Source organism: Bos taurus, chromosome 21 (genome assembly GCF_002263795.3).
Source record: "Bos taurus isolate L1 Dominette 01449 registration number 42190680 breed Hereford chromosome 21, ARS-UCD2.0, whole genome shotgun sequence".
Taxonomy (NCBI): domain Eukaryota; kingdom Metazoa; phylum Chordata; class Mammalia; order Artiodactyla; family Bovidae; genus Bos; species Bos taurus.
The window spans coordinates 21,714,615-21,730,111 of record NC_037348.1 but is presented as its reverse complement, the minus strand read 5'-3'; the positions used below and the strand labels follow the sequence as shown (position 1 = coordinate 21,730,111).

The window sequence follows — 15,497 nt, the reverse complement described above, 5'->3', positions numbered from 1 at the left end:
TGTCCATCGATGCCATCCAACCATTTCATCCTCTATTGTCCCCTTCTTCTCCTGCCTTCAATCTTTCCCAGCATGAGGGTCTTTTCCAATGAGTCAGTTCTTCGCATCAGGTGGCCAAAGTATTGGGAGTTTCAGCTTCAGCATCAGTCCGTCCAGTGATCAGTCCGTCCAGTGAATATTCAGGACTGATTTCCTTCACGATTGACTGGTTGGATCTCCCTGCAGACGGGGTTTGATCAAACATGTATTATCGTCGGGGATTTCAATCCTGAATCTGTCCGTGAATGACTTCAGGGTACCTGTGAGCTCCCTGAATTTGTATTTACACGTCCTGCACTTTTCTGGGTAGCTTTCTCCAGACTCTCGGGGGCTCTGTAACGCACATGAAGCGGCGAGAACGACTGGGGCCTGCATCCTGATACCCTCCTATCTCTCACAGGGGTCCGGGCCCGCTCCTAGCGCTGAGCCTTTACAGCCTGCTGCTCGTGGCCCTGATGACTGCAGACCTTGTGCATTTCTGCCGCGTTCGGGGCCGGGGCCGGGACCAATGCCGAGACCTGAGCCCCAGCAGCGACCGGCGTCCCTCCAGGTCCTCCACCGCGCGCCCCCTGCAGGTCTCGGCGGGAACAGACTAAGCGCGCCCGGGGCTTCTTTGAGTCTGCGGACCGGGGCCGAGCACCGCCCCGCGCCTGGCGCGCCCTCTCCTTGGCCCCGCCCGTTCCCCGCCCCCGGCCTCTGACGCAAGACTGGGGCGGGGCAGCCGGCGGCGGATTCCCGAGCCTCCACCCACCCTACTCCAGAGACTGCGCCTGCGCGCGCCCGGGACGTCTGTGGCGCGATGACTGTGAGTGGTCCAGGGAACCCCGAGCCCCAGTCGGTCGGCCCCGGGGTGCGTACCCATTTACCCATCCCCCTGGGCTATCTCCACTTCTCACCTGCTCGGGCGATTGCCGGGCCGCCTCCTCCCTCTCAGCTTGGCCCTCCATGGGACTCGCCCACGACCCTCAGCGTCCTCTCCCAGTAGCTCCGCGACTCACCCTGAGCCCACCTGCGACGTTTCCACGCGTTCCCTCCACAGGCTAGCTCAGTGGAACAGCTGCGGAAGGATGGCAACGAGCTGTTCAAATGCGGGGACTACGAAGGTGCCTTGACGGCCTACACGCAAGCCCTGGGTCTGGGCGCAACGCCCCAGGACCAGGCCATTCTGCATCGGAACCGGGCGGCCTGCCACCTCAAGCTGGTGAGGGAGCCGGCTGCTCTTCCCCTCGCCTGCCCGGGCCTCTTTTGCCCACCCCGCCGGTGCTCGGGCCCCCACACTTGTCACATGGCCTTTGGGCCTTTAGGTGACTCGAGAACAACCCTGTTGCCCAGTTTTGCCCGAAAAAGGAGATGACCAGCAACTTAAGCCCTGTTCTTTCTGTTTCAGGAAGATTACGAGAAAGCAGAAACAGAGGCAACCAAAGGTAGGGGAATGAGGGCACTTGGGTGGAGCCGTGGGGCTTCTGGGGTGGGCAACCCTCACTTTTTCCTTTTCCTTTCACTCCTAAAACACATCTGCCTCCTTTTTTCTCTTCCACTTCCCTGGGCATCTCCTTTTCTGCAGCTACTCTGACCTTTTCTGAGGCTGAAATACTGAGCCCCACATCCGTACCCCCACCTTCCTCTAGCCCTCGAAATCTTTCCCTACTGCTCTTGCTGGAGATGGTGGCCTCTCGGGTGCTGACAGAGCTCCTGTTTGTGCTCAGCCATCGAAAAGGACGGCGGGGACATCAAAGCACTTTACCGAAGGAGCCAAGCCCTAGAGAAACTGGGCCGCCTCGACCAGGCCGTCCTTGATCTGCAGAGATGTGTGAGCCTGGAGCCCAAGAACAAAGTTTTCCAGGAGGCCCTGCGGAACATCGCGGGCCAGATTCAGGAGAAGGTATGTGAGTAACTGGGAGAGCGAGGCATTGACCAGTGGTAGAGGGGCACTGGAAAGTGGATCTGGAGCAAAGGTATAATCACATATCTCTGAAGAGGGGATACTGATGGCAAATGACCTTATAGAAGGATGCACAACCTTGTCAGTGGTTGCGAAAAAGCACATTGAAAGAACAGCAAGGTGCTATTCTTTTCAGTGATCTGTTTGGCAAACATTTTTTAACGTTAAAAAAAAAAAGTATGTTTATTTTTGGCTGCTTTGGGTTTTAGTTGCCGCACGCAGGATCTTTGATGCATTGTATGGGCTTCTCTCTATTGGTGCGTGGACTCCAGAGTGGGCGGGCTCAGTAGTTGTTCGTGGGCTTAATTGCCACTCTGCATGTGAGATCATAGTCCCCTGACTAGGGATCAAATCCATGTCCCCTGCATTGGAAGGCAGATTCTTAACCACTCGCCACTGGGGAAGCCCTGTGTGGCAGACATTTTAAAGTTCGTACACATTGCTAGAACGAGGGAGACAGTTATAGGGTGAGGTTGGGGGGATCCTGGGCTTTTTCATGACTGCTTCCAGCTCCTTTGGGAGTCCTTTAGTACATCTGTCAAATTTGAGCATATACTGTGATTCAGTATGTTTTCTTTTTGCTGTCTTCCCTAGAGAAGCCTCGTCCATGTATGCAAGCAGGTGTGTGTATGTTTGTTTCAGCCTCGTTCGTCGTAATGAAAAATTGGAACTTGCCAAAATGCCCAGCAATAGGGGAACGGCTAAACAGATTGAGTCACATCCTTATTACAGATACCTACATGTAGTTATTGAGAATAGGCAGGTGGTCATGCAAGGACGTGGAAAGCGGACAGTGTGATATCATCTATGTTAAAACAATCCCCCGTATGTGCACCCAAAATAGTACCATGTTTTTTTCCATGGGTACACTTGGGTATGTCATTACAAAGGAAAATCTTTTAAAAGAGAGACATCACAGTGATAACAGTGTGACTGCTAGGGAGAGGAACGGGCTTGCAGGGGCTTTTCAAAAGAGATTTTGCTTCACCTGTTCATTTTTTAAAATAAAGAGACGATGTTTGTATGATTCACATATTTAAAAATTGAGAAGAGAATCTAAAGAGCATCATTAACTATTTTCAAGTTGGAATTAGCCTGACAATTAGGTGTTAATATGCTGACCCAGTGGAAGCAAGTAATATGACGGCAGACACCTTATCAAAAGATTGAGACCTGGGGAAGCAAATTATTTTCCTCTCAGCGTCAGCTCTGTTTGATCTGCAGGGGCTGCCTGGAGCTCTGTGTTGAGAAGGATTAGGAAGCAGGTTGCCTGGGCCTAGGAGGGGACGGATCGGTGGTGTCTGCCATGGATGCAGGAGGGGCAGTGGGACACACGGGTTAGGCATGTGCGCTATCCACGCCCAGAACCCCGGGGAAGGAAAAGGCCTAGGATGAGGTTGGTCATCAGGTTATTTTAAAAATCCATCAAAAAGAGAATCCTTGACCTAAACAGAGTATCAGCAACTTCATCATGACTTGCTGGCTCCTTTGCAGGAGGTATAAATGCCGATTCAGTGCCATGGGCTGTGCACCCAGACTGCCACACAATGCATGGCCCCCTGGGAGTGGGTTTTCTTGTGGCTAACAGGACGCCACCCTTCTGAATGGCACTGCCTTCAGCATCGGCACCACTCCCTGCTGCCTAAGGAGGAAACAGCTCAGAGAAGGAAATAGCCCAGGGAAGTTTGGGAGAGGCTGCCAGGCGAGTCTCTTCCTGCCCAAGGTAGCTGGGTGCGAGACCTGGGCCCAGACATCCATGCTGTGCCCTCTGGAGTCAGGAGCCAGGCCTGGGGAGGAGCTGGAGAGAACAAAGAGGAAATGAGTTGTCTGGGCCCAAGAGGCATTTGCTCCCATGCTTTGCTGGTTTGTCGTAGGTGAGATACATGTCCTCAACGGATGCCAAAGTGGAGCAGATGTTTCAGATACTATTGGATCCACAAGAAAAGGGCACCGAGAAAAAGCAAAAGGTAGAGATCTGGGCGAGTGGGGCGGAACTCCCCTAGTGCTGCCCAGCCCTCCCTGTGTGTGTGTGATGGCCAGGAGCCCCTGCTGGCCTGGTCTGCTGGCACGTCACTCCTTAGGTGGTGCCGCTGGGCTCCCAGAGCCTGAGTGGGTGCGCAGAGGGCCTGGGGCCTCAGTGTGGGCCACGGAGAGGGAGCCGGTGTCCCTGGAGCACCTACTGGTGCTCAGGTCTCATACCAAGAGCCAGGTGCACAGAGGCGTCTGAGTCACAGACTCTGCCTTTCAGGCTTTGCCAGGGACTTAAGACTCCATTTATGCTAACCATCAACTCCCAGAGCGAGCTCTTCCCTCTGCCTCCAGAGGGGGAAGCTGATGTTCAGAGTGGTGAAGTTCATGGCCAAGGCCCCCGAGCTCAGGGGCAGCAGTGAGGTTCAGGTGGTCTTTTCTCTCCATGCCGTGTTCCTGTCATGATGTGCTTCCTTTGACGCAGGCATCTCAGAACCTCGTGGTGCTGGCCCGGGAGGATGCTGGAGCCGAGAAGATCTTCCGGAGCAACGGGGTTCAGCTCTTGCAGCGCCTGCTGGACACGGGAGAGCCTGATCTGATGCTGGCAGCCCTGCGTACCCTAGTCGGCATTTGCTCTGAGCACCAGTCACGGGTAGGTGTGGCGGAGGGTCTAGCTACTGTCTCTGACAGTCTGTCTGTCCATCCACTCACGTGGGCTCTTAGTTCCCTGACCAGGGATTGAAGCTGTGCCCCCTGCATTGGAACCACAGAGTCTTAACCACTGGACCCCCAGGGAAGTCCCATAGCTCTCAACTTACAAGGCAAAGTATAAGGAGACACATAACAAGAGAGACAACATTAAAATGACAAAAAGACCAACATGATTTGGGACAAAGTGAGGCCAAGAAAGAGTGTAAGCAGCCCGGGGACACCCTGAGCACGTGTATCAGAAGGCTCACAAGTGTCGCCCTCGGCTCTTCTCAGAGGTGCCTGGTCACTGATGCCCTCCTTGTCCGTGTGGTAAAAGCACGCTGCTTGCAAAGAACAGGGCACCTGTCCTTCCCTCGCCACCAGGCTGGCATTTTGCTTGGACAGGGGTCCTCACAGTGTGTGACGTGGTGGGTCATGTGACCCACAGCGTCTTCACCATCGAGTCAGTGACCGGATATGCAGGGCAGGACCCTGAGATGGTTCTTCGTGGAGACTGTGGGTGTCCCACACACATGGTTCAGCCAGCACAGCCCTGTCCCAGGCTGGTGTCAGCAAGTCCCTGCTCTGGCTCTTGCCTGCACCAGCTGGACTCGGGGAACAAGGACTTGACCCTCAGTAGATTTTAGAGGAGCCCACAGTTCCTAGATCAGGGGTGGAAATGTGAAACATTCTGTGAAAACTAGTCAGGCCAAGATCGGGCTCTGTTTCTGGGTCTCCCAGAACTAAAACTGGTAAAAGCACGTGAATTCTGCCCACCTCCTGCAGCCTTCCTGGGATCCCTTTGGGATCTTAGTTTCCCGATCAGGGATTGAACCAATACCCCTTGCAGTGGATACTTGGAGTCTCAACCACTGGACCGCCAGGGAGGTCCCTGGAGTGTTTTCTTTAGGAAGCCCTCCCAACAAGAGAATCCGGGTGTCACCCAGGTCTCACCCTCAGGCAGACCCACTGTGCCTTCTCGGGGAGCTGCTCTTTCCACTCACGTTTTCTCCCCTCTGACCACCCTCTGCGACCCCCAGTTAGGAATCACTGAAGCTGCCCTTTGCCAACTGGAAGCTCTGTCCACCTCTCTCCCCCACCAGACAGTGGCCACCCTGAGCGTGCTGGGAACCCGGCGGGTGGTCTCCATGCTGGGCGTGGAAAACCAGGCCGTGTCCCTGGCTGCCTGCCACCTGCTGCAGGTTATGTTCGATGCCCTCAAGGAAGGTGTCAAGAAGGGCTTCCGCGGCAAAGAAGGCGCCATCATCGTGGGTGAGTTGGTGGAAGCCAGTCTGTGTCCTGTGGGTATTGATGTCTTTGGGGGGAGCAGCCAAGCTGGCTGCACCTGCAGTTTGTTCGGGAGAAAGGCTTGTTGATGGTATCTCACTCTAGGTTCTAAGGACCTGGGGCACCTCTGGGGTAGGCTAGAAACCAGCACCCAGCTGCAGGTCCCCTCACCCTACCAGGGAAGTTCAGAGTCAGACGGGGCTGGGCCACTGCAGAGCCAGTGAATGTCTTCCTGTTGCCAGATCCCGCCCGGGAGCTGAAGGTCCTCATCAGTAACCTCCTGGAGCTCCTGACGGAGGTGGGGGTCTCGGGCCAAGGCCGAGACAATGCCCTGACCCTCCTGATTAAAGTGGTGCCCCGGAAGTCTCCCAAGGACCCCAACAACAGCCTTACCCTCTGGGTTATCGACCAAGGTAGGTGACAGAGTTTGAAAAAGAGAAAGGTACTTCCCTGGCAGTCCCATGGTTAGGACTCTGCGCTTTTACTGCCGAGGGCCTGGGTTTAATCCGTGGTTGGGCAACAATGATCCCATGTGGATCCCACGTGGCACAGCATATACATAAGTAAATAAATAGAAATACAGATAGATAGGGCTTCCCTGGTGGCTCAGATGGTAAAGAATCCTCTTGCCGATGCAGGAGACATGGTTCAGTCTCTGGGTTGGGAAGATCCCCTGGAGAAGGGAATGGCAACCCACTCCAGTATTCTTGCCTGGAGAATCTCATGCACAGAGGAGCCTGGTGGGCTACAGTCCTTGGTCCTTAAGAGTTGGACACGACTGAGCAACTCACAGTTATTGGCCATATGCTTATAGGTAGGTAGGTAAATAGACCAAGCATATGTGTGGCATGCTGCTCGGATGGCTGGGCCTGCGCGACCCCAGGAGCGACTGCACCCACCACGTGTGTCTGCGCCGAAGCTACATGTGCCCCATGCTGGACGCTTCAGCCATGTGCGTGTGCACCCGCCCACACGTCGAGCAGGCCCGTGAGCAGGTTAACAGGGAGGCTGGGCCAGCTTTCTGTGTCAAGTTCTTTTCATTGCGTGTGTGTTACTTCTGTACACGGGGGGAAAATTCTTACAGTTTAATATAGAAGTTCACACTTCTCCTTTCCCTAAAGAAGTATAAGGAAAGGTTGGCAGAGTCCCAGTGTGAGCACGCCTGTTGGGTGCTCATCTTTTCTTGTTATCCCAATGATCCTATGAGGCATGAGGTTATTTTCCCTGCAGTTTTGCAGCTGTGAGGAACCTCCCAGCTCCAGAGCATCCAGCTCCACAGGCAGGGCCAGCCCACAGGCCTTAAGTTCTGAGGTCCTTTGCTGACCCCAGACCTGCCCTCCCGCAGGCAGCGGGTCCGCCAGCCCGATTCTGTGAGCCTGCCTGTACCCTGTGAGCTCGTGCGAGCCGAGACCTCTTCCCTTTGCCCATTGGGGTTGGAACTCGTGTTCTGCTGTCTGAATAGGGTGTCTTTTCAGGTCTGAAGAAGATCCTGGAGGTGGGGGGCTCTGTGCAGGACCCTCCTGGGGAGCTCACAGTGACGGCAAACAGCCGCATGAGTGCCTCCATTCTGCTCAGCAAGCTCTTCGATGACCTGAAGTGTGATGCCGAGAGGGAGAATTTCCACCGACTCTGTGAAAACTACATCAAGTAAGGGAGCCCTCCTGTAGCCAGGGCTCCCTCGAGAGCGCTGACTCTTTGGGGAGAAACAGCAGTGAAAGGTTTCCCATCAGAGAAACGGCCTTGGGGAGGACTTGTGAGAGTCAGAGCGGTCCCAAGGGTCACTTGTTGTTTCAGAGTCCCTCTGCAGGGACGTTCTTTCTTATTTATTTATACACTGCTTAGCGTATCAGATGGAGAAGGCAGTGGCACCCAAGTCCAGTACTCTTGCCTGGAAAATCCCATGGATGGAGGACCCTGGTAGGCTGCAGTCCATGGGGTCACTAAGAGTTGGACACGACTGAACAACTTCACTTTCACTTTTCACTTTCATGCATTGGAGAAGGAAATGGCAACCCACTCCAGTGTTCTTGCCTGGAGAATCCCAGGGACCGGGGAGCCTGGTGGGCTGCTGTCTATGGGGTCACACAGAGTCGGACACGACTGAAGCAAGTTAGCAGCAGTAGCAGTAGCGTATCAGATCTATTCACCGACCAGGGCTCAAACCCATTCCCCTTGCTTTGGAAGCACAGTCTTAATTACTGGACCGCCAGAGAAGTCCCCAAGGATATTCTTTCTTATGTCAGTTCTCCTCCAGTGCAGCTGGCTCATTGCTAAAGAATCTGCCGGCCAGTGCAAGAGATGAAAGAGACACAGGTTCAATCCCTGGGTCAGGCAGATCTCCTGGAATAGGGAATGGCAGCCCACTCCAGTATTCTTGTCTGGAGAATCCCATGCACAGAGGAGCCTGGCGGGCTAGGTCCATGGGGTCACAGAGAGTTGGACACGACTGAACACACACAAGCTCCCAAGCTGTCTAGGGCAGCTGGTGTCCTCTAGCACGTGGCGTGCACCGAGCACACGCTGTGTGTCCATCCTGACACACCGGTGCTGCTTCACAGTCCTCACCCTTAAGGGCTGACAGCTAGGAGCAGACTGATGGTGACAAGTTATGGAGTGAGTGGCCCAAGTTCGGACCTCAGTGACCACAGGGAAGGAGACAGGGTGGCGTGGGTGATAGCCACCTGCGTTAGATGGCAGGTCATTGGGGGTGGGGATGGGGCTCAAATGAAAGCCTGGATGAAGAACCCCGGTGGCTGCCGTCCAGAGGGGTGGTGTCCTGGTCTTCCCGCTGGCAGCTTTTCTTGCTGTTGTTGCCCACATCCTGCAGATGCCTGGCCAGTGGAGGAGGCGGAGGGAAGGGCAGTCTCTTTGTGCTGGCTGTGATGCAACAGCTGCCGCCCTGTGCCCCGCAGGAGCTGGTTTGAGGGCCACGGGCTGGCCGGGAAGCTGCGGGCCATCCAGACAGTGTCCTGCCTCCTGCAGGGCCCATGTGACGCCGGCAACCGGGCCCTGGAGCTGAATGGCGTCATGGAGAGTGTGATCGCCCTGTGCGCCTCGGAGCAGGAGGAGGAGCAGCTGGTGGCCGTGGAGACCCTGATCCACGCAGCCGGCAAGGCCAAGCGGGCCTCATTCATCACAGCCAACGGCGTCTCACTGCTGAAAGATCTGTACAAGCGCAGCGAGAAGGACAGCATCCGCATCCGGGCACTGGTGGTGAGACGGGCAGGCCTGGGCTGAGCCAGCAGGCAGCCAGGCAGGGGGCCCTGGCTGGCCCGTGTCTCACAGTACAGCCTCAGCACATGCTTGGTGAAAATGGGGGATGTGCAGGGCCTTGTCAAAGGGCCTCCCTGATCACTCACAACAGTAAAAAAATCTGCCTGCAATGTGGGAGATCTGGGTTCCACCCCTGGGTTGAGAAAGTCCCATGGAGAAGGGAATGGCAACCCACTCCAGTATTCTTGCTTGGAGAATCCCATGGACAGAGGAGCCTGGTGGGCTACAGTCCATGGAGTTGCAGAGTTGGACACAACTGAGCAATTTTCACTTTCAGGGCCTTGTCAAGGCCAGAGCAGGGCCCTGGCTTCTCCTGGGGAGGAGGAGGAGGTGAGGCTTGGACAGAGAGGACCTCTAAGAATGCAGGGCAGCCCGGGCTGCCCACTGTGGGCGGTGGGAGCGGCTCTAGGAGGAGTTTGGAGGACACTCTAGGCCAGGCAGGTCCGGGGTCTGTGTGAACAGGCTGGGCTGCCAGGCAGCCCCCAGAGCTGGTGGTCTAGGGAACACCTGACCCCTGTGTGCCTGTTGCAGCCCTGCCCCTGGAGGAAGCCGGTCCTCCTCTTTGGGGCACCTTGTCCTGGGTTTCTCCCTCCCATGGGGGTCCTGGCCTTGGCTGAGGCACCTGTCTTCTCCCCACACGTATCTTAGCTCTGCCCGTCAAGAGCTTCCTTGGTGTGAGGTGGGAAGGAATAGAGCAAGTCCCGTGCACATCGGCGGGGGTGGGGCCCGGGCCAGCATGTGGTCAGCATGTCAGTCTCTCCCAGATGCTCTCACGTGGCCACCCTAGCAGCTGGTTCTGTGGGCTTCCCAGGTGGCACTAGTGGTGAAGAATCCGCCTGCCAGTGCAGGAGACCTAAGATACGTGGGTTCAGTCCCTGGGCTGGGAGGATCCCCTGGAGGAGGGCGTGGCAACCAACTCCAATATTCTTGCTTGGAGAGTCCCATGGACAGAGGAGCCTGGCAGGTTGCAGTCCATAGGGTCGCAGAGGGTCAGACACGACTGAAGCGACAGCACAGCACAGTCCAGCTGGTAGCCTGGTGGGGGTGTGCCTGGCCTCCAGGGAGCCTGGCAGAGCGCTGGGGGGAGCCCTGCCCTGCCTCCGTCCCTTGGCCAACAGCTGGTTCTCAACCTCTCTTGCAGGGGCTCTGTAAGCTCGGCTCGGCCGGAGGGACTGACTTTAGCATGAAGCAGTTTGCCGAAGGCTCCACTCTCAAGCTGGCCAAGCAGTGTCGAAAGTGAGTGATTTAGCATGGCCGTGGCTCCGTGCCTCCTGGCCAGACCTCAAGAGAAGAGGGGAATCCTCACTGCCCTGTCCTCCCCAGGCAGACCCTCCATGTGAACTGCTTCCATATGTGGTGGGGATGCCCCAACCACTGGCTTTTCCTCCCTGGGTCCTGGGGTGCCCCTCCTACCACTCCCCCCGCCACCCCCCTGCCCGTTCTGGTAGTCATCAGTGCCCTGCACGCCCCCAGGTGGCTGTGCAATGACCAGATGGACGTGGGCACGCGGCGCTGGGCAGTGGAGGGCCTGGCCTACCTCACCTTCGATGCTGATGTGAAGGAAGAGTTTGTGGAGGATGCAGCTGCTCTGAAGGCTCTGTTCCAGCTCAGCAAGGTAGCCCCTGGGTTCCTGCAGTCGTCCAGGGATGCTGACTAGGATTAGAGCCCAAAGGGCCTTCTTGGCAGGTGTGGCCAGCGGCGTTTGTGACAGGGGGCTGGTAGCCCGAGTGACTGCCCTGTGTGGCCTGGGTCTTCTGACCTGCACCAGTGGTTCAGCAAGGGTGCTCTCTTAGGAGGAGTCGGGGAGGTCAAGTGCATGAGCTCCCAAAGTCAGGGCCACCCTGGGGCCGGGGAGGTGCCCGGATTCATCCTGGTGCCCAGGGGGCCCAGCCGAGGGTAGAACTGGGAGCCTGGGCAGTGCTGACCCCGGTCCTGCTCTGCCCCTGGGCTGGCCGCTGACGGCCCGTCTGCCCCCCGCCCCCCCGGCAGTCCGAGGAGAGGTCGGTGCTCTTCGCGGTGGCCTCGGCGCTGGTGAATTGCACCAACAGCTATGACTACGAGGAGCCGGACCCCAAGATGGTGGAGCTGGCCAAGTATGCCAAGCAGCACGTGCCCGAGCAGCACCCCAAGGTGAGGGGGCCCCAGCGTCATGGGGGCCCGTTGACCTGAGGCATCCACAGCAGATGCACTTCTGTTTAAGCGGGTTTCTTTCTCTTTTAATCTTTTTTTAACTTAATTTATGTATTTATGTTTGTCAGCACTGGGTCTTTGTCGCTGCCCGGGCTTTTCTCTAGCTGCGGTGAGCAGGGGCTACTCTCGAGTTGCCGTGTGTAGGCTTCTCGCTGCGGTGGCTTCTCTTATTGCAGAGCACCGGCTCCAGAGCTCAGGCTCGGTAGTTGCGGCGCACGGGCTTAGTTTCCTGCAGCATGTGGGATCTTCCCAGACCAGGGATTGAACCTGTGTCCCTTGCATCGGCAGGTGGCTTCTTAACCACCAGACCGCCAGGGAAGTCCTCTTTCCCTTTGTTGTCATGCCCATCAACATGTGTCGTGAGAAGGGTTCCCCTTTCCCCTGCCTGATCGGCTGAGGTCCCTCTGATCAGCTGCCTCCTTCCCCAGGACAAGCCGAGTTTCGTGCGGGCTCGGGTGAAGAAGCTGCTGGCGGCCGGCGTGGTGTCGGCCATGACGTGCATGGTGAAGACCGAGAGCCCTGTGCTGACCAGTTCCTGCAGGGAGCTGCTCTCCAGGTGAGCCTGCCCCCTGCCCGTCAGCCTCCCCGCTGCTGATGAAACTACAGAGGGAGCCTTCGCTGGTGCAGTGGGCTCCTGGAGCCAGAGGGGCCACCCACCTGGCAGTCCGCCTTTGCTGCTCCCGGGAGTGGAAGGTCTGCCCGCCAGAGCCGCGGCCCGCCCGCCCAGCCCGGCACTCTCCCCGCAGGGTCTTCCTGGCTTTGGTGGAAGAGGTCGAGGACCGTGGCACTGTGGTTGCTCAGGGAGGGGGCAAGGTAAGCTGGCTCAGACTCCTTCAGGATGGGCCGTAAAACATGACTCAGTGGCTGCCACAGCAGAGCTCGGTGTTGGATGGGGACAGAGAAGTGTCATTAGCAGCCAGCAGGAATGTCTTCCTGACGCGTGAGTGATGCTGAAGGGCCCTGGACTTTGTGCCTACAAGGCTCTGAGGGCTCCTGTGTCATTGACCTTCATGGCCCCGTGCCTGGCACAGTCCATGTCTAGCCCTTAATAAGCGTTTCCAGAAGCGTCTGGGTAGCTTGCTGGGAGGCCTAGGAAGTGAGAGGGTGTGTGTGGGCGTGTGGTCAAGCCCCAGGAGAGAGACGGGAGAGGCGAGGGCTGCACAGTCAGGGCCTCGGGCCTCACGGTCCTGGCTGCACCCTGGGTGCTGATGGGCCCGTCCCACAGGCTCTGCTCCCACTGGCTCTGGAAGGCACCGACGTGGGGCAGACGAAAGCAGCCCAGGCTCTCGCCAAGCTCACCATCACCTCCAACCCAGAGATGACCTTTCCGGGCGAGCGGGTGCGTGTCTTCCTGCCCCAGCCCCGGCCTGTCCTCCAGCCCCTCAGTGGGCCCTCCTGGCCTTTGAGTCGGGCTGTGGCTCCTCCGCGGGGCCTTGGGGGGGGTGTGGGCGACCTCTCGGGGACTGGACTCCCATTTGCAGGGCCGGTGGGGTCGGGAGAGCTGGGGCAGGTAGCCCTGATGCATGGGTGCATATGCAGATCTACGAGGTGGTCCGGCCCCTCGTCTCCCTGTTGCACCTCAACTGCTCCGGCCTGCAGAACTTCGAGGCGCTCATGGCTCTAACGAACCTGGCGGGGATCAGCGAGAGGCTCCGGTGAGGTCCACGGGGATGCGGGACCTGGGCAGGGCACCGTGGTTTAGACCATTTACAGTTTTTTTTTTGTTATTGTTATTCATTTACTTACTTTGTTTTTGGCTGTACTGGGCGTAGTTGCTGCACACTGGCTTTCTGTAGTTGCGGTCAGTGGGGCCACTCCTCATTGCGGTGCACAGGCCTCTCTTTGTGTTAGCTTCTCTTGTAGCAGAGCACAGGCCCTAGGGGCCCTGGCACAGGCTTCAGTAGTTGTGGCACGTGGGCTTATAGTTGCTTCTCGGCACATGGGATCTTCCCAGACCAGGGATCGAACCCATGTCCCCAGCATGGCAGGCAGATTCTTATCCACTGGACCACCAGGGAAGTCCAGCACTTTAGTTTGGAGAGTACTCCTCAGCTACTTATTTTCCAGACAGGCCGAGAGGCATGACTTGTACAGTGTTCTGCGAGAGGGCAAGGACCTAGGCCGTAAGAGTGCAGGCCCTGGCGTCAGACCAGCTGGGTTCAAATCTTGGCTTTACTGGTTGTTAGTGTGTAACCTCTCAAGTAACTTAACCCCCCTGTGCCTTAGTTTCCCCCTCTGTGAAATGGAATGGTTATATACCTATCTCATGGAGTAGCAGTGGGGAGGATTAAATGAGAAAATACAGGTAAAAGCATTGACTACCTAGATGCCTGATTCCCAGCAGTGTGTCCAAGCAATACGTATTAGCCACGTCACTAATGGTGAGACTATTCAGTCTCAGTCTCCTCTTCTGCAAAATAGTGGTGATAATCACACGAGCACCTTTACCATAGGACTGTGGTGAGGATTTTTTAAAAAATATTTATTATTTGGCTGCGCCAGGTCGTAGTTGCAACATGCAGGATCTTAAGTTGTGGCATAGGAGATCTAGTTCCCTGACCAGGGATGGAGCCTGGACCTCCTGCATTGGGAGCATGGAGTCTTAGCCACTGGACTGCCAGGGAAGTCCCTGCGGTGAGGATTAAGTAAGATCGTCCAAGTGCTGGGTCAGGGTGAGTGCTCAAACGTTAGATGTTAGCATCGCCATCATCACCCCCAGGTCTCCTAACTCCTAGTTGAGAGCATTTTTCCAAGGTCCCGCGTGCTGTCTCCTCGGCCAGGTTAGAAGACTGGAAACCACTGCCCGGTGGCTTCAAACCTGCGCAGGGCGGTCTCTGCATATTGCCCAGGGAGATCCTTGGCCCAAGTCTTGTTGTATGGGGAAGCGGGGCTGGGAGTGACGGATGCAAACGCTCTGGTGATGCTGACGCTTCCGCCCTTGGCCCCGCAGGCAGAAGATCCTGAAGGAGAAGGCCGTGCCCATGATCGAGGGCTACATGTTTGAGGAGCACGAGATGCTCCGCCGGGCGGCCACGGAGTGCATGTGTAACTTGGCCATGAGCAAGGAGGTGAGGGCTGGTCCAGGCGGTCACACCAGGCAGGCATGCAGGAGTACCTGGCCCGGCTGGGCTCTGCCCCATCTGACTTGGTCCCTCCCCGCTTCTGGCCACAGGTGCAGGACCTCTTTGAAGCCACGGGAAACGACCGGCTGAAGCTGCTGGTGCTGTACAGCGGTGAGGACGACGAGCTGCTGCGGCGGGCAGCCGCCGGGGGCCTGGCTATGCTCACCTCCATGCGGCCCTCGCTCTGCAGCCGCATCCCCCAAGTGGTCAGTGCCTCTTCTTGGTGGAGCCGGGGGAGGTGGGCCAGGAACCCCCAGCCTGCTGGTGGTCGGTTGGTGAAAGGCAGCCCCAGGGTGTGTGGGTAGTGTTCGCTGCCGGGGTTCCCTACTGCTCCGTGGTCACACTGCCCTGTTTCTGGCAGACCACACACTGGCTGGAGATCCTGCAGGCTCTGCTTCTGAGCCCCAGCCAGGAGTTGCAGCACCGGGGTGCTGTGGTGGTGCTGAACATGGTGGAGGCCTCGAGGGAGATCGCCAGCACCTTGATGGAGAGCGAGGTGCTGGAGATCCTGTCGGTGCTAGCCAAGGACGAGGAGACCCCGGTCACCAGGGCAGCCACAGCTTGTCTGGGGAAAGCTGTGGAATATGGGCTTATCAAACCCAGCCAGGACGGAAGATGAGGGCCTGCCTCAAGCACACGCTACCCACTGCAGCACAAGGAGCAAGGACAGACTGGCTGGTGGGGCTGGGACGCAAACGCCTGGCCTCTCCTCCCCGGCTGCCCTTTGATGTCCTCTGTTCTGAGTCAGGGAGCATGTTCACAGCCCTGCGCTCCCAGCACAGCCTCCGGGCGCACGCAGCAGGACACTTTTTCCTGCACTACTAAGACAGCTGGGAATGGGGACGGCTTGTCCTAATTCACCCTGTGGGTTCCTGGCATTGGGAAGGACACAGCAAGCAGCCTCACCAGCTACAAGCATCACCTGAACCTGCTAGCAGGACCACTTCTGATCCTCTAATAAAAGCTTGTGGAGGGATTTCATTGTT

At 57.2% G+C, this 15,497-nt stretch overlaps 1 protein-coding gene across 2 annotated transcripts; it reads left to right on the top strand.

Moving 5' to 3' along the window:
- The first annotated feature begins 798 nt into the window (after nt 1-798).
- On the top strand, nt 799-15,492 carry UNC45A (unc-45 myosin chaperone A). Of its 2 annotated transcripts, none has more exons than XM_005221838.5 (20): nt 799-889; nt 1,079-1,240; nt 1,427-1,463; nt 1,746-1,921; nt 3,856-3,948; nt 4,434-4,601; nt 5,743-5,911; nt 6,169-6,339; nt 7,402-7,573; nt 8,839-9,139; nt 10,341-10,435; nt 10,673-10,814; nt 11,189-11,329; nt 11,818-11,945; nt 12,136-12,202; nt 12,615-12,728; nt 12,929-13,044; nt 14,340-14,457; nt 14,562-14,717; nt 14,873-15,492. In XM_005221838.5, the coding sequence occupies exons 1-20, from the start codon at nt 839-841 to the stop codon at nt 15,128-15,130; spliced, it is 2,835 nt and encodes a 944-aa protein (XP_005221895.1). In that variant the 5' UTR covers nt 799-838; the 3' UTR covers nt 15,131-15,492.
- Nucleotides 15,493-15,497: the final 5 nt, after the last annotated feature.

Excerpts from the sequence above, each read along its gene's own strand:
- UNC45A (XM_005221838.5), top strand. The coding sequence starts at position 839 with ATGACTGTGAGTGGTCCAGGGAACCCCGAGCCCCAGTCGGTCGGCCCC. Across the intron at positions 890-1,078 it reads CCCAGTCGGTCGGCCCCGGG|GCTAGCTCAGTGGAACAGCT; the intron begins GTGCGTACCCAT and ends TTCCCTCCACAG. Across the intron at positions 11,330-11,817 it reads TGCCCGAGCAGCACCCCAAG|GACAAGCCGAGTTTCGTGCG; the intron begins GTGAGGGGGCCC and ends CTCCTTCCCCAG.